At 50.7% G+C, this 25,527-nt stretch overlaps 6 protein-coding genes across 6 annotated transcripts; 2 read left to right on the plus strand and 4 right to left on the minus strand.

The window, feature by feature from the left end:
- Positions 1-190: 190 nt before the first annotated feature.
- NEUTE1DRAFT_37963 (uncharacterized protein) lies at positions 191-2,877 on the minus strand (the record flags this gene model as incomplete). The annotated part of the gene is made up of 3 exons (XM_009850425.1): positions 191-501; positions 1,004-2,440; positions 2,547-2,877. 3 exons carry the CDS (start codon positions 2,875-2,877, stop codon positions 191-193), a joined length of 2,079 nt encoding a protein of 692 aa, XP_009848727.1.
- Positions 2,878-6,151: 3,274 nt separating this feature from the next.
- Positions 6,152-7,543, plus strand: NEUTE1DRAFT_78329 (uncharacterized protein; the record flags this gene model as incomplete). Its single annotated transcript, XM_009850851.1, has 2 exons — positions 6,152-6,601; positions 6,671-7,543. 2 exons carry the CDS (start codon positions 6,152-6,154, stop codon positions 7,541-7,543), a joined length of 1,323 nt encoding a protein of 440 aa, XP_009849153.1.
- Positions 7,544-7,585: 42 nt separating this feature from the next.
- Positions 7,586-11,091, minus strand: NEUTE1DRAFT_59649 (uncharacterized protein; the record flags this gene model as incomplete). Its single annotated transcript, XM_009850852.1, has 9 exons — positions 7,586-8,620; positions 8,680-8,935; positions 8,995-9,448; positions 9,500-9,562; positions 9,726-9,979; positions 10,043-10,373; positions 10,435-10,646; positions 10,721-10,881; positions 10,937-11,091. 9 exons carry the CDS (start codon positions 11,089-11,091, stop codon positions 7,891-7,893), a joined length of 2,616 nt encoding a protein of 871 aa, XP_009849154.1.
- Positions 11,092-16,158: 5,067 nt separating this feature from the next.
- Positions 16,159-18,189, minus strand: NEUTE1DRAFT_59653 (uncharacterized protein; the record flags this gene model as incomplete). The annotated part of the gene is made up of 2 exons (XM_009850853.1): positions 16,159-16,429; positions 16,495-18,189. The coding sequence occupies 2 exons, from the start codon at positions 18,187-18,189 to the stop codon at positions 16,334-16,336; spliced, it is 1,791 nt and encodes a 596-aa protein (XP_009849155.1).
- A 1,884-nt stretch (positions 18,190-20,073) lies between these two features.
- Positions 20,074-20,614, plus strand: NEUTE1DRAFT_99052 (uncharacterized protein; the record flags this gene model as incomplete). The annotated part of the gene is made up of 2 exons (XM_009850854.1): positions 20,074-20,314; positions 20,424-20,614. 2 exons carry the CDS (start codon positions 20,074-20,076, stop codon positions 20,612-20,614), a joined length of 432 nt encoding a protein of 143 aa, XP_009849156.1.
- Positions 20,615-21,533: 919 nt separating this feature from the next.
- NEUTE1DRAFT_135946 (uncharacterized protein) lies at positions 21,534-22,856 on the minus strand (the record flags this gene model as incomplete). The annotated part of the gene is made up of 1 exon (XM_009850855.1): positions 21,534-22,856. The coding sequence occupies one exon, from the start codon at positions 22,854-22,856 to the stop codon at positions 21,534-21,536; it is 1,323 nt and encodes a 440-aa protein (XP_009849157.1).
- Positions 22,857-25,527: the final 2,671 nt, after the last annotated feature.

A 25,527-nucleotide genomic window follows, 5' to 3' on the forward strand; every position in this document is an offset into this window, starting at 1 on the left:
TTTCCCCCTTCCGTCTTTCTTTTTTCCTTTGGTTCTGTACATCTTTCGGTTACCCGTCGAGATAGGGCGCCTTTCAGACCTATCTACAAGAGTAGAGTACGAATTTACCAAACAGCTCAAAATCCCCAGTCAGTCTTAATATGGAAACTTGTTTCGATTTTTTTTAGCAAACCGTCCGTAATCGAAAACTCTAACACAATCTCAAGTATTTCCTTATCCAGCATCCCATAACATGTCCAGGACCGTGGCCCCCGTGGTCGAGAGGAACCTTGCTGATGCCGCGAGCCTGCCATTCCGGCTGCTCGAGAAGCTCATCCCAGTCGGGATACTCCCCCATTCCCTCCATATCGGACAGCTTGAGGCCGCTGTTGACGAACTGCTGACTGGGAGTCCAATCACGGTCCGTCTCTGGGCTCTCCTCGGCATTCTTGGATCCTTCTCTCCAGTCGACGAACTGGACTCCAAGCGTCCAGTCTCGGGCCCTCAACATGGGGTCCAGTTCTTGGGGCCAAAGACCCCAAGTCGGCTTGGTAATCCAACCGCCGTGGGCGTCTTGACCTGCGGAGAGGTAGATTTACCTAGAAGTAGTTGGCTGCCCTGTGCTGTGTCTGGGTTGACTCAGCTGGATTCAACTGAGCGCGGCCCATGTACGGTATGCACTGGTCCGGTCACTGAGGAAATTCGTACATAACACTATCTATATATGTTGTACTGGTTGACTCTCGGGCCAAAATTGTGGGTGTTACGATGTCCTCCCCTAATTTCTAACAGTCCTGAGAAACTGTATTGGGGCGACCGGTCTTGTACAGTAATCCCTCCGTCCAGTCTCCCTCCCTCCGAGGTTACAAATCCCCATGAGATCTGCGTCCATGACAAAACATGACATACAGAACAGAGAATAAAGCCAAAGCAAGCCCTATAGCAAAAGGGATGTGAACGCGAATAAAACGGGTGGTAACGCTCTGCCAAAACGAACAACGAGATCGGCTTGCCTCTCGCGGACCCTGCATGGACCGCAGCCTACGCCTCGAACAAAAACTGAACTTGTCAGTCTGGAGAATGACATGACCATGTCCCTCCACCCATTCACCCAAGACGTGATCCTGCACCTTGCGACCGAAAGCTTGGCCCCACCGGTCTCGAGGGACCTTGCTGATTCCGTGGGCGCGCCAAGCCGACTCTTCCAAGAGTTCGTCCCAGTCGGGGTATGGTCCCATCCCTTCCATATCGCAAAGACGGAGGCCGTTGTCGAGGGCGCGCTTGCTCGGATTCCAGTCAACCGACAGCGCTAGGGTCTCAGGATCCTCGGCGTCTGGACCCTCAGTGTCGCGAGTCTCTTCATTGTTGGCTTTAGTGAAGAAGCTACAGAGGCGGCTGAGGAATCGATTTACAACCCCCAAGTCTCCTGGAGTCTCTTCAGATTGCTTCGGATGAATGGCAGGCATCGCTTCAGCCTTTTTCCAATCCACAAAGTCGACACCCTCAGTCCAGCCTCTCTGCTTGAGCATGTAATCGAGCTCCCTCGGCCAGCGGCCCCAGGTCGGCTGTCTTTTGCGCCCGCTAGAGTCTAAACAGAGATATGCGTTGATGACGGCCAACTTCCACGACAATCCGGGAAATTGTCTTAGCCCGGCGCCGGGTAGGTCATCGCCGTTGGGCAGCTTATCGGGAAGAGTTGAGTCGTGGGCATTGTAGTTTTTCCACGCTGGTTCAATCTCGTCATACTTATGTTTGAGCCACCGATATCGAGTGAGGTCATAGAGACACTGACCACAAACAAGGTCCACGATCTTGTCCAGACGGCCGCCTACTACTCTGCAGTCCCAGCCGCGGGGGTCGTGCAGACGTAGATACTGGGCCCGCAGGCGCATCATAGGGGAAAAGGATGGTTGTGGGATGGTATTTATATCATACACCACGGGTCTGTCAGTGATGCTGCGCACGGAGCCGTCGGGCTGTTGCTGGCTGTACTGTGAGGGAGTGCGGCTTTTGTCGGAAGAGTAGTTGTTCGTGGACTGTCGGGTCCGGTCATAAATCCTACCATCGGAGTTTTCCTCATCGTCGATAATGCTATTCTGGTCGTCACCCATCTCATATCCATCGTCCAGTGCGTCCTGCTCGTTGTCTGTCAGGCCACAATCGTCGTCCGTCCTGTCTTGCTTGTCGTCCCTATCGTCTTTTTCGCTTTCTGTCATGCAGTTGTCGACGGGAGAGGCGCGGGCATCTCTATGGACTTCCAAGTACGTTGTAGGAAGCGCCATGATAACGTCGGTACCCTGTTCGCACTGATTGGTGGGAATCATTGCCGGTCGAACCTCACAGCAGCATCCCGTGTGGTGAAGATCGGTTCTGCAGATTGGGCACTCAAACCTGCGGTATAGCTTGGACTGGCCGTACTCGTAGCATTTGACGAGGTCCATTGACGTGAGACTGCGATTCTCTGTGTGAATTAGGAAAGGAAAATGTCAGTTCCAAGTCCAGTCCTTGTAAAAATTGAACGACAGATTTATGGATGATTCATGGATACAGGGGGAAAAAAGGCTCACCTTGAATACCAGCACGAGGGATGGGGATCGTTGGGCCAATGTAATGCTTGGTCGGCTCGGGACGCTTACGGATCCAAGCCTTCCAACACTTTATGCAAAAGAAGTGCCCACAAGGAAGGAAGCAACCGGCGCGAGCTTTTTCAGCGGTACCGACGAGAGGAATGCCACAGATGTCCAGTTCTCCAAGGCAAATGTAACAATGGGCGAAGGGAACTGTGGTGGGAATATGGGTTTTCTTCACCGAAGCCTCTATATATTCCTTGATTTCGTGCCATAATGAAGCCTGGCAGCGTTCGGCAGCAGTGTTGCTGTCGACTTTTGTCGACGACATTGTGAATCGTCGTGGTGATAAGACACGATTGAATGAGAAGACGGGGTAATAAAGTTAGTGACCGTGTTGTGGTTGCGTGGCTTGATAATAACTAGCTTGCGACTAGTGATCGAAGTTGAGAAGTTGTCGAGTCGACCGAAAGTCTAAGATCGATGTTCGATGGAGGAAGAAGGAAAAACTGGGAGGAAGTTCGTGGATACAAGAGATATTTATAACGGTTTAATCCACCCCGAGTTTGGAACCCTTCACCGAAAAGCTTGGCCATGACAGCCTCAGGTTTGGCCTTGGTCACCATTGGTAGCGTATAGTGAATGGCCGTTGAGCCACAGAATATATAATAGGACGCCAAACTCCACGCAAGTGAAGGGTCCTGGACGTCGACGAAACTTTGAGCTAATGCGAGCCTGGGTTAGCACCTTGGCCAGAGACAGTTCGCGACGTCAACCAGGGACAACTTTTTATGACTCCAAGCTGCCACTCAAGCAGAGACAACATAGACAGAGAGAACAAGCTTATAAGCCAGCAGCTGTAGTGAATGTAACGATTGTATATACGTCTCCTAAGCTAGACGAGGCACGAGTTAAACCACTGAGGGGGAAGAGGTATACGCTACAGCGGCTCGGAGATGATGATACGGTAACGGAGTTCGGGGCAGTGGCCCATCACTATAGCAACAACACCTTCGTGGCGTTGAGATGAAAATGTGCCAGCGCTGTCCAAAGGTTCTTTGGAGTCAAGGTTTACTATCGCAAGGGCAATCAGAACTGTTGACGTTGAGTGGAAGAAGAGAGAATCTCCAGCATCCTGGGATAGGTGAATGGGAGGACGGGTTTTTATACATATGACCACTCAAGGCTTAAACCTGGATCTGGAGTCCCTGATTATGAGCCAAACGACTTTAGCGGTGACACCAGTAATACAGTCATACCTGGAACTCCCTAGGAACTGAAGGATAACAGTTTATCCAAGTGGTCAAGGTTCGTGACGCAAAGGACACTCGCAGTTTGTGCAAGTTTGAGCATCAACAGTCGCCTAAAACTAGTGACACTGAAATGAGGATGCTCAAAATCTGAGAAATAGCACATCGCCTGCCATTTTGCGCTTACAAAGAACGAAAAACTTGGCCACTGGACCATCAATCAACAGATAGGCCATGATGCCAAGAAGTTGTCTTTTCCACCCATCTCCACAAACACCACCAAACCAGGCACAATCATGCGCATACGTAACCGCAGGCAGCCAGAAAATTGAACTGAGAAGCCCGCTACTTAGTGTACGGCTAATCAACTTTCTGATAGCTTCACTATTCGCAAATAGCTGGAATTATGACGAGTCTCTGGTTGGGATTATTCTCATCCTTGCATATTGCCATACGCGACACCACGATCGTTGACTCCGTTCCTTCCGAAGGGAAAAAAGAACCGGGATCCCAGGCCGGCATTCTGACCGACCCGGCTTCACAAGCGTTCCGGCGCCTAGCCACTGGCGGGGTACCGGAAGCCGGGCTTTTGAGGTGGACCCAAACAGCTGGAATGGGGGGAGAGGGGTCTCGTGAACACTATATGTTTGACAAAGATGGAGATAGGCAAATGCAAATATTATTTCCCCGCGGCCGTTTCGAGTTCGGGTTTTGAACCCGGAAGGGATGTTACGTGACATGGAGATACTGTCCAAGTCTTGCTAGAGGTACCAAATAAGAGGGATTGGGGAGGGAAACACGGAGATCGGTGTGGAGGAAAAACAAGGTTCTGGAGTAGTAGCTTGAGGACTGAAACTGAGTACATCAGGACGAAGGAATACCATGGAGAGCAGGTTATCTGTGACAGTTCGTCGGGAGAAAAAAAGAAAAGAAGAAAAAAAGAGTAAAAAAAAGAAGGAAAAAAAAAAAAACACAAATAAGGCAAGGGAAAGCATGGCGGTGATTGACTTCGTTCGATGCTAGTCCAGAAGAAAAACCTTGAGAACAACAAATGCCCCGCTTGATGGTAATGATTCCAGAACTTCGATGTTTTGGAGTAGGGTCGGCCACGACCACCACGGAAGCTCATGATGTGGCCGAAGTGAAGTGACCCGAGGAGGAGAGATGTCGTTGAAAAAAAGGTGGGTCGTACAGGCCCACCGTCACCGTTTCCCTTATCTGCTCGTTATCGCCCATGAGCCGCTGTCCCTCGACTCAACCACAAGTATCGCGACACATAGTTGATGCCACAATCTTGACCCAGGCCTCGATTGGACAAGCAATCAGAGCACAATCACAGTCATGCCGTGTCAGAAGGCCTCCCCATTGATCAATTGACGGACACCCTTGCACAGCAGGAAGGCTGTTACCTAAGATGGTCGGTCACATGAGAGGTTCAAAGTACATCCCGGAGTGGATTCCGGGCGTCGGAACTGTCACTGTCTCCCTTCAGAAAGAAAGAAAGCCGATACTAGGCGAAACAAGTGCAGCTTCACAACATGTCTTGCTTACCGCCATTATGTACATATTCTCCAAAATGTGACGCTGCCCTCTTGCTTCCATGTCGCTGCTTGTTGGCGAATACGTGGATTTGTCCAATTGTGTACGAGCCCACTGTTAACGCACTGTTAGGGGATCCCTGAACACCATATTGCACCAGCACTGGTAGGCATGGCATGATGGTTCAGCTCACTGTGGACTGCCCGCCAAGGGACCTGCTGCGGAGAGAATCGATCGTGACCTGGCGAGTGACCAATAGCGTGTTAGTGTTCCTGCTGTAGGGGCAGGTTTTAGGGCTGCGACAGGGGTTTCACTGGGGGCTCTCCCGGCGGAATGGACCCGCTTGGTTGCACTTGGGGTCATTCCCTTCACAGTTCGAGGTCACCATGCCAACGATCGATCTTGTCCAAAAGAAGACCCCACACCTTCGTTTTTCTCGTGGAAGCTTCCAAACAAAAGTGTTTCCACTTTGGACCCCGGACTTTTACATTTATCTTGAGACCCTCCTCTTTATCGGTTGTTCTGGGATTACCTATTTTTATATGTTTATTCTTTCGTGTATCTCTCTCCGGGAGGTAAATTTGATTAGGTCTCCTCTTTGTCCTCGTCCGCCAAGCATCACCGTCCGGCATATTCTTTGACATACCTACTCAGTCAGGAACCCGTGACAACCTCAGTTCCGTTTCTCATTTTCATATGGTGGACCTTGACGGCAACCTGCTCAACAACCTTGAACAGTACTAAAAAGCACATCATATCCTAAAGGGAGCAGTACCCAGACCAACCAACACCTTCACGACTTCAACAACCAAAAAAATGGGCTCAACAACACCCACCGCCTCCCTCCCCTCAGCCTCCTCACCTTCTCTCACTCTCACCCTCGCCCACGAAGACGAGCGTCCCAAAACATGGTCTCTCACCCACCCCATGTGGGGACCCGCTCTCTCTCACTCCGAGTACCTCGCGCGCGAACACTTCATGACGACGCTCCCGCTCGCCAAAGACGGTGGTCTGACGCACTGGATCCTGACCGACATCAACTCCCCTCAGGCAGAAAACAATAACCAACGACCCATCCTCTCCTCCTGCGAAACCCTCCGTAAACACGCCGTCGCCGCTCGCCACGACCCTTCTTCCGACCGCGTCATTCTCACCGAAGGCATCTCGCACGGCATCGGCTCCGTGTTCACCGACCCTCAGTACCGCGGCAAGGGATACGCCAACAGGATGATGCAGGAATTGGGCAAGCGGTTGCGCACTTGGCAAGTCACGGATAAGAAGGACCGGCCTGACTCTCCTCCCCTTACCCAAGCCGAAACAGAAACCCCGGGGAAGGAAGAAGAGGCAACAACCCTCTTCTCAGTCCTCTACTCCGACATAGGCAAATCCTTCTATGCCAAAAACGGATGGAAGGCCTTTCCTTCAGCGCACGTCTCTTTCAAACCCATCAAATCCTCTTCTTCCTCATCCTCATCCTCCTCATCCCCCTCATCCAAGCCATCCCCCTTCTCCCCCGCTACTCCTCCCTTCCCACCCAACCTCTCTCCCATAAGCTACCACACCCTCCCTCCCCTCTGCACCCTCGACACCACCCACCTCCTCACCCAAACCCTCCCCACCCTCGCCCGCTCCAACCCCTCCAAAACCCACGTCGCCTTGCTGCCAGACTTGGACTGCCTCCTCTGGCATTTACTCCGCGAAGACTTCATGACGCAACACATTTTCCACCGCACCCCTTCCGTGCGGGGGGCTATCTATAGCTGCCCTAACAGAAACGGGCAAAGAGTTTGGGCAGTCTGGACCCGCTCTTATTACCGGGGATTGGAAAGCGAGAGTATCGAAGGGAATCACATGCATATTCTCCGTTTCGTCATGGAAGGGGTAGAGGATCTGGGGAACGAGGAGTCCCTGCAAAAAGTGACAGAGGACCCAGAAACAGAGAAATATCTGGTGGAAGCATTCCGGGCGATCTTGGCTGTGGCGCAACGGGAGGCGGCGGAGTGGAGGGTGCAGGATGTGCAGATGTGGAATCCGAGTCCGTTGGTGAGTCGGTTGATTGAGAAAGCCGGGGTTGAGGGCGGGTACGAGATGGTGGAGAGGGATATGGATAGCATTCCCAGCTTGATGTGGTATGGGGCTGAGGGGATGGAGGGTGGTAGGACCGAGGATGTCGAGTGGGTTGCTAATGAAAAGTATGGGTGGTGCTGAAGTTATAAGCGGGCGTTGTTTTTTCTTCTTCTGATTTTTCTCCCTTGGTTTTCCTTCCTTGGATATTGTCACTTCCTTTTTGCATATACACAGACACCGGTACAACGGTACTGGGGGTCATGTCATCAATACAACGAGTATTATTGACTAGGTATAGGCTACCGTATACCAACCACTATAAATCTGATACCGAAAGCACAGTTGGATATCATCAACAAAAACATAACATCAGCCATTCCGCGTACCGAACTCCAGACACAACCAGGCCCAGAACCCCTTCTTCCCACATCCGCCGCTAGCAAAAGCTACGAAACCCCCATCCACAACATCACAGCCTTTTCACCAGCTTAGGGGGCCGGCACCTTGTTCGCGTCCCACCAGGGGAAGAACCTCTCTCCCTCGGACAACGTCTTGATCGTGCAAGCCGTATCCTCACAGCCCTTATACGGCTGGGTGTTACCCCACCACTCCACGCTTACTCTAGCCCACTGCACCGAGAACAGCATCACGATACCGCTAAGCGCAATACCCGCGCTAAACGCGGCGCTCAACACAAAGTTGTACTTGGACCAGAACGCCAGGTATCTGTTCCGCACATAGATCCAGCTCAACCACGCAATGGGGACCGCTGGCCAGCAGTAGCTCATGCTGTACGGCGCCCAGTTGAGTGCGCCATAGAACAAGGCTACGGGGTGGAACTGACGAATGAACTTGTTGCGCGGGAACTTGCGGATGATGAGCCAAAATATGACGGGAATGCAGAGACCGATGGGGAAGCCCAGAAGGAGCCACTTATACTGGCCGTGAATTCCGAAAACCTTGACAGGACCAATGGTTCCCCACAAAACGGCGGCAGTAAAGAAGGTGTTGATGCCGGGGCAGAAGAAACGCATGGGCGCGTTGGTCTGGCAAATGTTCTCAATGTTGACTTGGAAGTTGAGCACACCGGTACAGATGAAAGTGGAAATGAGCGTGGCCACCATCTGGGCGGTGAAAGTGTGGCGAGGAGGAATCTTGATGTAGTGAGCGAGCTTGAGGTCGTTGGCGAAGCTGATGGCATGCGCGCAGGTCACATATCTGTGGAGGGTTAGCCTTTTGAAAGCTGATAACGGGAAAATTGTAGGGACACGACTTACCCAAAGGATTTGAAAAAGTTCATGGCCAAGGCGTTACCCTCAACCCAAGCACCACCGATGAACTCGGCCAACACGTTCAAGGTGACTTCGATACCCGTCATAGCCTTGATGATGCCAATAGGGATGACGAAAATTACAGCAAGGAACAGGCCGTAGGGAACGACACCAGCAGTGGTATACGTGGGCCAGGCGGCAACACCAGCAAAGCCAAGTGCCATGGCAATCACGAGGCAGCCCAAGTACCACAGTTCCGAAACTGTTGTGGGTTCTTGTCAGTAACCTTTTCTCGCCCTCTTTTCAGGAATGGGTCCTCACCTTCGGGATAAACAGCCATCAAACGGTTATGCACGTCCTTGTACCCAACATCCTCTTCCTCGACACTCTCTCCGGCAGCACTTCTCTTTGTCCATCTCTTTGGCTTCACAGTTTTCCAGATGTTCCTGAAGCCAATGGCGATCTCGGCCCGATGGAAAAGAATGATATGGCTGATGGTGGCCGCATAGATGGCGAAGAAAGCGAAATACACAATGGCGTTGGCCGCTGAAAGATATGCGGCGCTGTAATCCATGTACTTTGCCTCGTCGAACATGCCCTTCTCGTCAATGGCTCGCGAGACGTTGTACAGACTACCGTAGTGGTCAAACACACGGTTGCTGTTGATTGGAAGGTAACCGGTATTCCAAACATTAGTGTACCAAATTCCAAGGATGATGAAGCCGAAAAACGCCATGCCGAAGGTTTTGTTGAACGTGGTGAAAGCAGGCACCATCTGGCATTGGTTAGTATGGATCTGAAGAATAGGAATTGCAAGAGGACTCACAAGAGGGTCAACGGAATCGAAAAGCAAAACGTTCCAGTCAAATGTGGGGAAGGGGTTGAACATCTACGCGCAGTCAGTATCAAGACACTGCGACAATATTCATTGCTGAAATCGGGAGGGAGCACTCACGCCAGTGCCGTTTTGGAATCCAGTGAGAATGCTCAGGTTCAAATTCTGCAGAAGTTAGATTAACTTCTCGCCACAGAAGCAAGTGGGTTTGGCTTACGTTGGGAGCAATCCACTGCATCCAAGAAAAGAATGTCAAGGCCTCAAAGAGATAGTTGGGGAACCAGAAGTACACGAACATTGCGCCGAAAGCCCACATGAAGAACTTGAAGCGCGACATTCTGTACAGCCTCTTGAACGGGCCAGGAACTATATGATTCTCCTCGTGGTGCAGAGCCGAGTTGAGGGCGATGGTAACCAAAGATGCGGGCCAGACGCAGTAAGATGGATAGACGATGAACCGGCGAGTGATACCTATTTTTTATTGTCAATCACTCGAGCCCCTTGGCATCTCGCATAAGGAAGACTATCACTCACCAGCAAGGCCATAGCCGATGAAGTTGGTGCTCAACGCAATCAAAATCTGGTACGCAAAGCTGTTCGCATATGGTTGGTTAAAGAATTGCGGCAGCACCTGGGTCCACACAATGTACTGCGTGTAGGGCAGCGACTTGGCTGTGTTTGCCATGATGGCGATCAACATGTGTTCCTTCTTGCTGAACCGCCCCGGGTTGAGATTATGCTTGGTTCCAAAGAGAGTGAACTCGTAATACGGCATCCACATCTCCCAGGCTTTGCCGAGAGGAAAAGCAAGGAGCTGAGCAACGTTGGATTCGATCGAAATGCTGGGCTGGCGCACACTGAAGAGCTGCGATGATGGTCAGCCATGGGAAAGCATGCGGGGTCTCGAAAAAGGAATTGGCACCTACCTGGTTGACAAAGGCTAGAATGACAGAGAACAAGATGCCAATGGTCCACGAACGAATGGTTGAGCACGGCGTGGAAGGGTCATCGGTATTGTCGACAACGGCGCGCACTTCGGCGTAGGGACTGTTGCTCTGGATGAGAGCAGCTTCAATCTTCATCTCGGTGATGATATCATCGTACTTTTCCGGATTCGAGAGAATGTTTTGCTCGTTGGCTGTGTTGTAGACGCGTCAGACCAGTCCAGAGCAGAGGACGGCTTGGCTATGGACTACACAAGGAGACACTCACCTAGGAATTCCTGGATCTTTTCAAGAACCACGTGCGGAAAGTTTGGATCGCGTCCATGCATGCTGACCACATTCTTCATCAACTTGACAACTTCTTCGAGACTGAGGGTCTCGGCCGCAGCCTTTGCTTGGAGGAGGTCCTCTTCGGTAACATCAAGATGTCTGTATAGTCAATCTCTGATACGGGTCCAAGGGGAGATGAAGAGACTCAACCTACCCTTCAAGAACTTGTGCTTCCTCTGAGTCCATACGGTCAAGGCCAACTTCATGAATGCCGTCGATCTTCTCGTCGTACTTTATCGGGGAAGCAGGAGCTTGATCACTCCCAGCAGGGGTGATGTTCACTGTCTTCTCATCTCTGGTGGTCGCCATGACGTGCGGTATACACGCCGATGAGGCTGCTGTACTGCTGAAAGATGTGGTATGGATAGGCAGTCCTCAAGACGTGAAGGATGGCTGCATGTCACAGACGAGGGGGGAAAGAGGTTAATATCTTCCTTTCTATACGTGGTATCACAAACCCCTTGAGGAAGCACGCCACATACCTCAACCTCACAGCACCTACATGAAGCTGTACTCCTGTATGCTGCAAGACTCCCGACTGGCTTATCTTGGCCTTGCCTCTCTACAAATGGTGTGAGTGCCCAGTGGTAATGACCTTCCCAGACGGGCGGGCCAAGAGAATGTATGAACAAGATACTTCTGAATGAGGAAGATAACGTGAGCTATGGTAGCTGTTGAACTTTTGGAGGAGGCATCCCATGCTTGTCAACCCTTGCGGCAATCAGCCCGTCTGGGCGCTGCATCTTGGCTCACAGTGATGGACGCCCAGACAGTGACAAAAGGATAAGACCTCGGATTGACATGGTGGGGTGGCGGCTGGGAGGGCCGTCTTGGAAACATGGTTCTCGCACTCACGCGGTTGGTGGTAAGGGAGCGAGATGATTGTCAATGGCCTGCCTGACATTAGCTACCCATTGTCCGGATCGATTTTTGTGGAGATATCATGACATGCCAGAGAAGATGGAGGCTGCAAGGATAAGAGTGAAGAGTGCAGTGCAAAGATGACGGGAGAATGTGTTCAGTAAACGGAGGTAGTGGTATGCTCTGCGACTTGACGGGACTGCATGAGCTCTTGGAGCTGTGGGGATGTCCAAGCTTTGACGGAAGACGGGACACTCCGCAACCAGACACACTTCAAGTTCTTCAGTCGCAAGAGGTTCCGTGTTCAACATCATTGCTCTTCACTCGCAACTTCCACTTCTGGATCCCCGCCAAGAGGTTAAGTTCATTTTAGTGAAAGATGTTGGGGAAGCGGGGGAAAGAGCATTGAAGGGTGCATAAGACCAAAGTGTCACATGAAGAGGAAAAGACGTTGCAAAAGAAGCGCTCACAACTTACCCGATGTCTAATTCTCAGCAGAGAAGGGCAGGTAGGTAGAGGTAATTTAGCTCGATGGCCTAGACCAAACTGCAGTTCAGGAGTGACAATGTCCGGACAAATATTCTGGTGGTTCAGGAGAACATTGGCGTCCTCCCGTCACTACGTTGCCTTGTAGGGTCGGTCTGCACTTGCGTACCTGGGATTCATTGTTTAGGTTTGGAAGGAACGACGTGGGATTCTTTCCCAGTCTCATGAGGCAGGAATATTGGTGCCAGAAGATCTTTTCTTTGCAGACGCCAACTTCTCAGCTTCCAGACCACTTGGAGATCTCGATCAAGACCGAGGTGCCGCTTTCTCCCTTGCATTTCCTTCCATCCATTCACTCCTTTTCATTGCTTGATAGGCCAAGCAGACATGGAAGGCAACATCAATTCTGATGGATTTTGCCGCCAGTGAAACCACCAATCGCGTACTCGCCAGATATAAAAGGTATCACGACATATTGTTTAACTTCTCACCCTCGTTGATTCGGCGACACGCAGCCTGCACTTGCATAAGAGTACCCGAACCAAACAAGGGCCCCGACATGGGGGCGCTGTCCGCAACCTGAAGGAGCCAAGACAAAGATCTAAATGGAGCCATTTAAGCTTGGACGTGGCCAAGACCGCATGCCATGGCGGATCATCACCTTGGAGTCTTGGACCTACCTGAACCAAAAATGCCCAGCCTTTGATATCGACAAACAACTAACCCAGACCTTCGTCCCCAACTTGTATCCGAACTAGCTCCCATTAAGTCTTCTTCAGCGCATCTAGCCCCCAACGAACAAAGACGATATCAGGACCCAAGCGGGGAGGAGGTTACGGTCTGTTTCTCGTCGTTGGTGTCTCTCGGCCCCTTGGCGTACCTTGGCTCTTTTGCTTTTGATGTTGGTTATTGGATGCCAGTCCATGATTGCGATAGCAACCAAGACTATGGGGTTGCACCAGCTTGAACATTGATCGGGCCACCAAACCACAACGACGCGCTCTCGTCTTAGCTGTTCATCATGATGCGAATCAAAGGCGCAGTTTTATCTTCCCACAGTCTTTCCCCGGATTGAAGTACTGATGAGTTCCTACCTTCTCGCGTGGGTAAAGGTTGGTGAACTGATTATATGTAGTTATGATCCGCCACCAAGAGTATCAGCGAAGTCGTGGCTAGATTTGAGGGCCACAGCACCTAGCGTAGGGGTCCTTGGCCACAAATAGAGATAAGGTTCTGGAGAGACAGGGATTCGACTTACACGGGATGAGGACGGGACTGGAAGCCACCAACGGTCGTGATAGGGGAATCGCATAATCAGGAGAAAACCGCCACTGCACAACCTCGTGCGCACCCTCTTTTCCCACTATTGTATCGCAATGGGCTTTTTTTTTTTTTTTTTTTTTTTTTTTTTTTTTTTTTTTTTTTTTTTTTCTCCCAATTGATCAAAAGGTATCACAAACAGCTGAATGATACCGAGAAAGATGAGAAGCCGCCACCACATCTTTCATGTTGCAATGCCGCCAAGAACTGACCTCATTAATCGGCGCCCTTACGGGGTTGCAGTCACGACAGTTTTAGGAAGGTGATTAAGACCTCGGGCGACCGGGCGTGATTCTCCAATGGGTAATCCGACCAAATGCAGCAGATGCAGGATAGGTATGGAATTATCCTCCAACCTTGAGCACATGACATGGGCAAACAACCCTATCTCATCGGCCTCGAATCATTCATTGCCTGCCAAGACGATATGGCGTCGCCTTCACTTTTGACTTGCCGTTTTGATCCATCATCGCAGCGATTTCGGTTGATGCTGGTCATTAAGGTTCGAGCAAATCGCACTTCTTTCCAAAGTGTCGGGAACTATACGTACAGAAATAGCACAAAGCACATGCCATCCATTCCATCATCCATCATGGGGTGCGAAGTGGAAGCGCTTTTGTCCTTCCCAAGCCCATATGCAAGTCGCCATCACCCATTGCGAGAACATGCAGTCGACAGATAGTAGCATCACATATTGGGCTGGAACGTTGAGTAACCTCTTCAAGGACTTCATCGTGGGATCTGATAAGCTGTTGTTAAGGGCATGTTCGTTACCGCTGTAAAAATTTAGCCTCAATATTGCATTACTGTGCAGGGTCTGCAGCTGCACGCTGCAACGTTAAGGCAGCTTTAAAGCACGCCAAGACCGTTGCTCTTATTGAGCTGTGTTCGGAAACTCTACCTCTATATAACCAATGCCACCCCCGTTGTCATCTTTTCAATTCTTCTCTTCTCAACCACCACACTCTTAGTTTTCAACCACTACAGTATATATACTGTAAAAACACTGTGTTTCCCAAATGGTAGTTTTCAATTGGGAATAGCCTTATTTATCGCCTTTGAGAAAAAAAAAAAGGGGGGGGGGGGGGGGGGAAAAGGGGTTAACGGAATTCCTTACTGCACTACGGCTCAAAATCGAGGCGTAGTGCAGTAAGGAAAACGGGTAAGAATTAAGAGGATTCTAGCCCTCTGATTGGTTAAATCAACGATTTGGAGAAAGTGCAGATGGTTGCAGGTGGTTGCAGCGACTTGCATGAAAATTAAGCATTTTTACTGAGAAATACCGAACACTGCGCAGTTCAGTAAGGCAGTATGCTTACTACGACCCGAACTCTGCAAATCTGAATACCCTTCAATTTTTTACTGTGGTAACGAACACGCCTTAAGTCTCCAATGCCAAGATAGTATGAGGTACCTAGTCCAATTCGCTTGGCGACGGATTGACGGTACCCGATGTCTTTGTTGCTCGGGAGTTGGAGACCCTAAATACGAACATATCTTTCCACTTGATCCGTCTACTCGAATCCTTCATACCCTACAAGTAGCAAACCCAACAAGGAAAAGCAATTGATCACACATTAGCCACCGTGACCATTACTCTAAACTGTAATCCAACAACAAAAACAAAAACAACAACCACACGGACGGATGACCGCTTTTATCTTTGGTGACAGCTTCATTCTATCCATGTATTGGCCCTCATCTCAACCAAATCATCATCTTGATCATCCATCTCTGGACCACTCGCGCTTTCGCCTTCCTTCCACCTTTCCAACCTGATCAAAGTGCTAACCTCGGCGCTGACTAACCAGATAGCGAATTTAGTGTTCCGTCATTTTTTTTTTCGAGACAGACGGGAGAGAGGAGGGGGAGTCCGAAATGGTAAACCAGTAACTGAAGTCTGAGGTGGTTGTAGTTGCTCCGCTGAACAGGTGAGACGTTGTTGGAAGGACGTGGCATTTATGAGAGCTTGGAATCACGTAGATTCTAACAATAAGCATCCAATGGGCAATTGGTCTAGGGGTATGATTTTCGCTTCGCATTGTTGGCTTTCGATGCGCCTTTGTGAAAGGTCACCGGTTCGAATCCGGTATTGTCCATACTTTTTAACATTTTTGGGGGGGTCAACAATTCATCGTCGTCAACTTCAAAGTGTTTCCTTGATGTCCGGCTGTCACGTTCCATTTAATATTTTTTTTCCCATCCTGTCCCCTCTCGAAGTTTGTCGATCATTTGTTGAGTCTCGCCGTTTCTAATGGGTCGCTAATTGACAGGCTGGGCTTAGTTAGGTTGCGCTGACAGATAGAAGGGAGATCTAGAATGTGAGATCGCATCGCTTGAAACGATGAAAGAATAAATGCACGTTGATGTTGGGCTACCTTTGCTTTGAGAAGGGTAGACTACTGATAGATTTAAAGTCAAATTTGCTCTTTTGTCACCTTGCACTTTCTTGATTTCGTTCGATCATGGCCATGACATGGCCCCTGCTACCTTTCACGACACCGGTTGTTATTGGGTTAAGAATGGCGTGAAAGACAAGTAATACATAAGCCAGAGCTTGCGGGAGCTACAAGAAAACAAACTAGGTGTCGGAGCACAAAACTGGTATAAAGCTAACACATAAAGCTAAAACAACTGAACCTTCTCCTACCCTATCCTAACCTCGCCTGACGCCGGTTCCTCTGCTTGGAATTTTCCTTTCCTTTTCTACACCCCTACACCTAACTTTGAATAAGCTCCACCGTCCATGTCAGACAGATAGCTTGGATACAATGCACATTGTCTCCAAATCGTCTTGGAACCATAGGACCTTCCATCTTCGACATGCCATCCTCAAACAGTAGCCTCCTGCGCCCAACTTTTCCAGCCTTCAAACATGCTATCCTCACAGAGGCTTGGGATCAGTGGCGTGCAGGTTCCTAGCCCACCTCGGCAGTTTCCTATCCCGCTCGTAAATGAAGCCGCAGTTATTGCAGAGTGACTGTAACACCGTCTCGTTAGCATCATCACTCTTTCATGACATGGAAAGTAAAACAGATCACTCACCCTCGGTCCATAAGGCCCATCCCGAACCGCCCAAACACTGGTGCCCCACACCCTACAGCAAGAGCACCTCCAGTTGTTCCGTTCGTTATCTGCCAGCGTTCCACCACCCCCATACCCACCACCACCGCCGCCGCCGCCGCCGCCGCCACCGCCGCCTCCGCCTCCAACATCCGGGGTGTGCCTACCGCTAGTAGGCGACAGACTTCTAAACCTTCTCTTTTTCTTGCTTCTCTCCCCGCGTCCCATGCGCTCCTCTTCCTGCTCGATAAGCCCACCGAATCCGAAGCCCACAGGCACGCCGCCCGCCATGCCAGTATTGCTGCTGAACCGCGCCGTCTCTCTGCGCAGTCTGCGGATCTGCCTCTCGCGATCGCCCTCGCGCTTCTCAATCTCCTCCTTCGACAGCGTCTCCAGCTTGGGCTCCCAGTCCTCCGCCAGATGCTCCGGGTCGTATCGCCAGCCGGCGCCCTCGCCGCCCGCCGTGACGGCCGCGTCGTTGGGGAACTCGACGCCACCGACACCCAGTGAGGTAGTGCCCCAGCCGGCTACCAGCCCGCCGGACTCGCATGCTTCCTTTTTGAGCTTGAGTACTGCCTCGTAGATGGCGTGCGTCATGGCGGGTACCCACTCGCCGTGTAGACCGAGGTCGGCGCAGGTTTGCTTGGCAAAGGCCTCGGCGGTCCCTGGAGGATGAAGGAGCGACCACTCGAACTTGTCGGTATAGACTTGCGAAGAGAGGTTGATGTTAAGGTTGATAATGCAGCGGTACGTGTCGTCGGGGCTGAAGTCGTCGGCGTCTGGGGGGATCGGGGTTGCGGCGGCGCTAATTTCGCCAGTGGATGTTTGGACTGCGGAGGTGCCATTGGCGGCGGGCGTTGGTGTCGATACGGCGTTGCCGTTAATTGCTGGGGTATTGGAAGTTGAGGTCGCGGCTTCGAGCAGGTTCGTGGGCTTGGGAACCTCGGTTGCTGGGCGGTCGCGATGGGAGTGGAAGAGAGGGTGGAGAGCAACACCGGCGTACTCTTCTAGTTGTGTCCTTATTTGCTTGCTGATCTCGGATATGGTCTGATTCCTGTTAGGAAGGTCTAAATCCTGGACCAGGACAGTCGCAAACTGATCAGTAGTAATCAAAGTCTCGTGCAGGTTCCAGAGGAACGTGTCGCGTAACCGATATGGGACGGTGGGCTCCTGTGGCTTGAAGAGGGGACTGCTGGGGTCCAGGCTTGCAGCATGCGGAGGCAGAGACGGGGGCGGAATGTAGGATGGGATATCGAGGTCAATCCGTATGGGGATCAGTGTGAGAGGAAGGCTGGCTTGGGCAAAGTTCTGTTGGTCGGATCGACCCTGGCGAAACCTTCCCATCCAATCCCGCCAAATGCCCTGTACCTCCACGGGCTCATGTGTATCCTTGCCAACCTTCTCGGCCGGGTCGGCCTTGACAGTACCGTCGTCGGGCTGTACGCTGCGGAGACCTGTAGGGCGGCGGCGGCTGCGGGTGTTGTCGTCGTCATCGTCGTAATCGTCGTAGCCATCCTCGGCATAGTTGATGATGGTAGTGCCGCGCTTCGTTGTGCGCGAAAGTGGGTTCGCGGGAGCAGTGCCGGGAAGGACGGGTGTTAGGAGGGAATTGTTGTAGGTGCGTAACCTTGGCGCATAAGAAGAGAAAACGGATTGTTGGGATTCGGAGCGCGCCATTGTGGAAGGTGTTTTCGTGTGGCTATTTTTATGATTTTCGACGACTATGGTAATCTCATGACGGCCGGGAGACTTGGATGGAAAAGAAGAGAGGCCCAGTACTTGGGTCTCCTAACGCTGCCGATTGGTGGTCGCAAATCGGAACCTGAAGTCGAAGTCGCAAGTGGACGCGAGGGAGGGCGATGATGCAGAGTTCGCGATGCAGGTTGGACGAAGCTGCGTTCGAGGTTGATTCCGAGGGATGTCTTCCTCTTCTTGTTTGCGATCGAAAGTGCAAGCTGTTTGATGGTACAGCAAACTAGTCTAGTAGTGGTTCCTCGTAGCAAATCAAGACGCAGTATTCGGCGACTTCGAATCAAGTCAGTCCAAATTTCGAGTTTCTCAAGGGATCTTTGAAGAAGTCGGAGGACGTCATGCAGACGTGGACGCTATCGAGAATTGGTGGTTGCGCCCGTGAAAGTGGGTGGTGAATTTGGGTGGGTGGGCGCACCTTGCGATCGCCTGCAGTCAAAAACGCGACAAGCACTTTGAGCAATGCCGCGCGAGCTAGAAACAGCCTAGCGCCAGAGGTGGGTCCTCGCACCCGCAAAGCTCGCTTATGTAATGCATCGCCCTGACCAGTGCCAAGATTGTTTTGTTTCTGGCCATTTTGGGCAACGCCCCTATCACAGTCACTTCCAGACCCTCGACGCCTTACTTCAATTACACTTGGTCGTCCTTATTGAGAAGATCGTCTTCAATCAGCCTTTATGGGTGATCTGAAGTTGAATATGGATTTGAATTCCAACGGCAAAGAAAATCTGCCCACATGTCATCCGGAATTTGGGCTGTTGTGCCCAGGGTTTGCGCACCTATCGACAAGCACGTTTCCAGCCAGCAACACCGATGCTCGCCAGGCCAGGAACATAAAGTGACACCTTAGCCTCCAAGTATTATCTGAAGAACATAGCGTCTGAAATCCTCACTTTAAACGTTGTCGTGGCCAGTTCGTTCGCCGTTCTACACCTGTACCCGGAGACGTGACTCCTCCAGCTCGGGGTCGTAGTCGGGAACTGGTTCGGAACGGCCCGAGAATCCTGGTCACTGGTCACTGGTCTTATGAACCATCCTTCTTTTGACGTCGGAAAACTTCCGGGGTCTTCTTATCGTGGCTCATGGAATGGTAACAGGATCACATCTCATCCTTCTTCTTTGTTGTTCATCTTGACAAAAGACGAAAGTGAGAGGTCATGCAGTCAGTGGCTTGTACTAAACTGCAGGTCTCATCCATTGTTAGAGCTTCCTGTTGTTCTCAGAACATCCATCATCCACAATAGGGATTCAGTCGGTCACTTGTGACAAGCCCATTGTTTTTTGGTTCCCTTTGTCCATGGCCGTTCCTGCACTTCACTCAAGTGTCTAGACATGCCCTGATCATGATATCCGCCACTGGTCATTTCCTTTAAGTTTCGTCTCGTCGTCAAGATTGCCCAAGAAGCACGACGATACTTCCTTTTCCTCCTACAGTTCTTTGTTGCCCACACGCCACAATAAGAAGACCTCTCACGTTTGCTTGCTCACAGTTTTTCCATCTGATCGCATGCCCCAACTAAACTAAACAATCACAACAAACAGGAAGATTCTGGTTTGCTCAGGAGAGAGTCATGAAGGACTGGAGTCATCCAGTCTCATTCCTTGGTATTGTTGACCAACAACAACAGACACACAAGGTAGCTAGGTAGGTATAAACGCGCTTTCCCTCTCCCACTCACTCCCTTTCTTTTCTCTCTCTCTTAATCTCAGCACACTTACACACACACACACACACACATCCAAACAAACTCCAAGAATAACGCCCGTATAGCCCCGAAAGCACGAAGGGGGAAAAAAAAACCAGAAACCAAAATGACAACCTCAGCAGACATCGTCCTACCCCCCGAAGGGACTCTCACAACTCACCAAATCGACGGTATCTGCATCATGCGCAAAACCCTCCTCGGTTCGCCCTCGTACGACGAAGTCTGGGGGACCCTCAGCCTGACCTCGGACGCCATCAACCTCGACGTTCCCACTATGCTCTTGTGGCAGGACGAAGGACAGAAACAAAGGAATGTCTTGTTTTATTGTATTGATGAAGGGGAGGAAGGTATGTTTTCTTGTCTTTTTTTGTTTGTGGTCCAGGCACATCAGGATGCGCGGGTTTGGCAGCTAGATGATGAATGCTGACGAGGGGTTATGTGTGAGGGATAATATAGCCGTCGCCATGGAGATTTGTCAGATCCTGTTGGATGCCAAGAACAAAGAGACACTGCAGGAGTTGGTGGATGCGACGTGTTATATTCATGGCGAGGCGACGTCGTTCAGGGAGTTGGCGGAGCGCAAAGGTTTTGAGAGGATATTGAAGATGTTGGAAAGGGTGGGCTGCCTTTCATCTATCTCGACGTAGCAATCTATGCCGAAGGGTGGTTTTTAGGTTGGTTGGGTGGTTGGTTGGTTAGTGGAAGGGATATATTTGATGAGGACATGGAGTGGTCTGAAATGGAATTTCCTTGTCTTTCGAGAGCATAAGCCATATCCGCACCCCCGTCGCTTCCAAGCGGAAGCAAGCCGGTGGTGATTTTTGTTTGATATCAACGAGGGTAGCTTCATGTAGATAAGATGATGAAAGGACGTGGGAATGAAAAGACCAGCTACTTTAACTGACACGTGGTGCACATGATAACATCGACACTGTAAACCATCATTAACCTGTGACGATGCAGTCCATAGGATGGTCCACGACTCAAGTAGAGGATCATGGAAGTCAGGAAAAAGGTAAATCGAGAAGCAGAACGAGAAATCGCGAAACAAGAAAAGTGAAGAAATGAAAGGAGGGGGGAAAGGATCTGGGGATGAAAAAACAAAAAGAAAGCGCGGAGAACCGGATCACTTGAATCGTTTTATCACTCGGATACCGGGAGTCGAACCCGGGGCTGTTGAGAAAGCAGTCACTCCTGAAGAAATGAGAGTCAACGATGTTACCGCTACACCATACCCGATCCGTATGGAATTCCACGCTTTGTTGAAGATAGTTCGAGGATTTAGGGTTTATCAAATGGTGTGGATTTGATGTGGGACTGCGCGGGCTGTTCAGGGTTCCATTTTCTGACTCGCGTGGCTGTGGATCTCGACAACCTTTGTTTACTCTTGTGGGGTTCAAGGGTCTGGCACTCAGGGGTTCCAAAATCGAGGGCTGGGAGCTTGTAAGAATCAGATGTACGGCCGCAAAAACCTCCTAGGGGGATGGTCAGAGATTATAAGAAAATGGAAACAGCAAGGGATAAGTGGGACTTCACACCAGGCTCTCTGTGCCTCAGCTAGTGCCATCACAAAGCGATCTTGACCCAGAACGGTACGTGATCACTCGGACCACGCTCCTGAGGCGTATCGAGTATTCCTGTATCAATCACACGCCCGTCATCCCACACCTCCTTGGAAACAAACACCATATCGACCCTATCGCAACTGCTTCCCCACTCCCCGCGGTTGGGGTAATATGTGTATCTTTTCTCCATGCCATATTTTGCCCGAAACACATCCACGGCATCAAGACACTTTTCGTTTTTCTCGTCTTGTGTTCCAACGTAGGCCCCAGCTCGCTTGTTGTCTTCGTCGCCGAAGAACTTGGTGTTGAAATCCACCCTGTTAAGGCAATGTTGTTCTGGGAAGGTTCGTAGGTTAGGGTGTCCATCAGCAGGTCCTCTGGCTATGTTTACGTCGCCTGCAACGACCACAGAGAATCCGCGTGCTTCCAGGGAAAGGCACTCGTCTCGGAGTAGGGAATGGAAGACGAGCTTTCGGTCATGGCGAGTCGGGCAGTTGGGATGGATGGCGCCGGTCAAGGGGTTGCGGTACGGCTGCGTTGTGCCGTTGACGGCATAGACATTAAGGAGAGCGAGAGGTTTTGTGGCTGGCCCATTCTCATCTTGCCCTTCCGGCGCCACTCTCATCTCGACAACGCTGACTCTTCCCTCGATATCCCAGTCAACCTCCCGCACAGTAGCAACCCATTTGCGAGCAAAGTCTGTCCTCATTATTGTTCCAACACCGTATAACCTTCCTCCGAAGGCTTTGGCATTATGCTTGTCGCGTGGAAGCACTACATTGAGAGTGTAGGTACAATTGTCGGACACACTGTCGGCAGCATTGAGCGGGGCATTGAGAGCAGAGAGTATTTTGGGTAGAAGAACCGGTCCGTCTTGTGGCTTGATCTTGAGCTCTTGGAGGAAGAGAATTTCAGGCCAGTTATGGCGGCCAAGAAAGGCTCGCAGCGAGTGTGGCGAGCCTGATGGTGCTTGTCCTGGAGGTGTGCGCAGTCGACTGGCGTTTGGCGGTGCATCAGTACTCGCGGTCCCGCTCTTCTGCGTCTTGGTGGATTCTGTGAAGTAGGATGTTATCTTTCGAGCGGAAGGAGTGGACGACAGGAAGGTATTGATGCCGTTGATGTTCCATGAAAACACACGGAACGCATCCTTGCTTGGAGAAGACCTTCTGGATTGGCCGGCCGTTTGAAGGGTGGACGAGGCACGGGGGCTATCCAATGCTAGGCTTGGTGTTTGTGTCAGTCTTCTTCGTTTCAATGGCGGCGGGCTGACCTCTTGGTGGCTGGTTGTTGTGAAGAGACGCGTCGGAGAGTCTTTCTGTGCCATCTCGATGTGTATCGAAACATTTATCGGAGAGTGTGATTGGCCATTGGCATGTAACTGTAGATGAAGGTGCAAACAAGGTAGACAACAAGGCAGTCCAAGCGGAATGTATACGAGAAGCAATCGATGGGGCTTGAAAACTGCAAACACCCGACTCTCAGCAATTGAAGAATATGTAGAAATTATGAATGGTGCAGTGGATTAAGCGCACAAGTAAGTCCCGCTGCATAAAGGCGGGTAGGTAGAGGTTCGTACCGGGCACATCCGTACCTACCTGAGGTGGCCTATGAGTGAGTTCAAGAAAGGTACTGGGAACAGGCAGGTACACCCAAAAGCGTACCTCTAGAACCTAGGTGACGTCATTGACTCTGTGGACCCAACCATACACTGCGAGTGGCTGTCCAAAAGGATGTAAAAGGAAATATCGGAAAATCCAACGGGCAACGCGTACAAGTAACCACCAGAGCACATTTTGACCCATGTTCGGCTGATTGACGAGCCGTGGGTTGGGATGTTCCAGCAAGATATACAGTCCAGTACTGGTTTGTTTGTTAGCTCGAGACCTCGTGTCAACTTTCCAATACGTTTTCATAGCTAACTAATGTATAATTTTACTTTGGGTACGCCATCTCAAACATTCAAAATGTCAAATTAAATCCAACTAATACCTTTTGATTTATATATGTAACCTTTAGGACTATTCGAAATAGATTTTGTCTAGTACACTATGTTTATTGTACAGCAGGAGTGCCTGGTGTACCAAGCTAACAATCAAACCAGCATTGGATTGTAGAGAGCCCCGATTGATATTCATCACTGCCAACTCAGCCCTGGCTGCGAGACGCTGACTGCCTTCATCAATCCTAGTCACCTCGTGACCGCCATCGGTTTTGGACGCCTGGTTGCACTGCCTTGCTCAGTCCGTTAAGTCGTACATACCCGTTTGGGAGGGCGTCAGGTCCTGTCGTTTCCCCAACTCTGCTCCACGTCTTAGTCGGGGGTTTGAGAATACGCAGCTGTAGAGTCGCAGAGTTTATAAGCAGGGCAACGTCAAGTCAACAAGTCAACTAAAATGCACGATAGGTCACACAGGAGTGAATTTGTAACGGAAACAAAGAACCAAGGTGATGTTTGAGTCCAAGGAAATGCTAAAATGGAATGAAAGACTTACCAAGTCATACCGGGACACGCATTATCTTCGCAGTGGGGAATTCGCATCTGTTTGGGAGACAAGATTTGAGTATACGTCTTTTGTCCCGTCAGTCTTCTTCCAAAGCGGACAGGCAAGAACTCGGCCCGTCTTTGCAATATCCACCTCCGTGAGTAGGTAGGAGCTCAATCCCCTGGCTAGCTCCACTGAATAAGGGAAAATGTTAATGCCTCGCTGTCTACCTACGTAGCGTGTCAAAGAAGCTCTCGGGAGGAGTTCGGTCGGTCGGTCGCCTTTGCAAAGTCGAGCTCACCGTCGGCGGTCTTTCTGGCCGAAAAAGAGGGAAAAGCATGGCAATGATTGCCATTGTCCCAGAAGCCTTGTACAAGGACATCCAATCACTGCCGCCGCCACAGTATCACAGGCATATTCCCTCGACGAGTAGCTAGCTGTCTTCCAGTGATGGAACCGACAAAATCCAGGAGAGATGAGGAAGGGTACCTGCAGACCCAAGCCCCTCTCGTTTTCCTAGGCAGAGACAAACAAAAGGAAAGCGTGAGTGGACGCAGGTGATCTCCCCGAGGTTGGCGGGCGGGATGTAAGAGGGGTTTAGGCGTGTGATGTTCACATCACCACCAGCAAACCTAAACAGGGCGGCATTGAAAATGCTTTTTTTTTTTTTTCTTTTTTGGGGCTCAGATCTGACAAATCGTCTACAGAGCGCTTTCTACAAGGAACATTGACTTGAATTGATGTATCTTTACGGGAATACCTGGGGTATCGAGTCATTCTTCTGACCATCACGGAAGCTATTCCCGAATAGTAATGTGTTAGTCTATTTCGCCGATGGAAAATTAAAGTTCCCACGGCAGCTGAACCGCATGGCTGAATTGCTGAGACATGATACTGGCCACCGGTCGTTGGCGTTTTCTAAGCGTTATCTCATGCGAATGAGAGTTTCAAGGGGTTATCGGATTCGCCCGGGGCTGGGAACACACCAAAAGGCGAACCAAGGGTGTTCGTTCGATACAGCCATCCCATCGGTGACAGATCAGGCTAAGCGACGGGCGTGGTTCGTGGATTTTACTGGTGAAAAGGACGGAAAGTTGGAAGGCGTCACCAACCACTTGAGGTCTTGGGTGACACCTACCCAAGCTCGTCCCTGACAAAATTGATGGCAGCCAAGTCCACCACTCAGACAATTAAACTCAGCCAAAATACCACACAGATTAACGATTGTTATTGCATTTAATACCTAATAAAGATGCCTTCACAGTCTGTGTAGTCCTATAGGATCCAGGGTGTTTAACAAATCTATTTGTTGATTGCTTTCTGCGTTAAGGTCGCCCATTTTGGGGTGCAAACTTGGACCCAGGTGCCATCAATTTTGTCAGGGACGAGCCAAGGTATCTTACGCCTGTGGGGTCCGAAGAAAGGGAATCCGAACACCCCACCCGACCAACTTGAGACACAGCGAGTCACCCAGATGATAGATGAGCCAACAGAACCTTATGACGCCAAGAC

The sequence above is a fragment of the Neurospora tetrasperma genome (genome assembly GCF_000213175.1).
Source record: "Neurospora tetrasperma FGSC 2508 unplaced genomic scaffold NEUTE1scaffold_2, whole genome shotgun sequence".
NCBI lineage: Eukaryota > Fungi > Ascomycota > Sordariomycetes > Sordariales > Sordariaceae > Neurospora > Neurospora tetrasperma.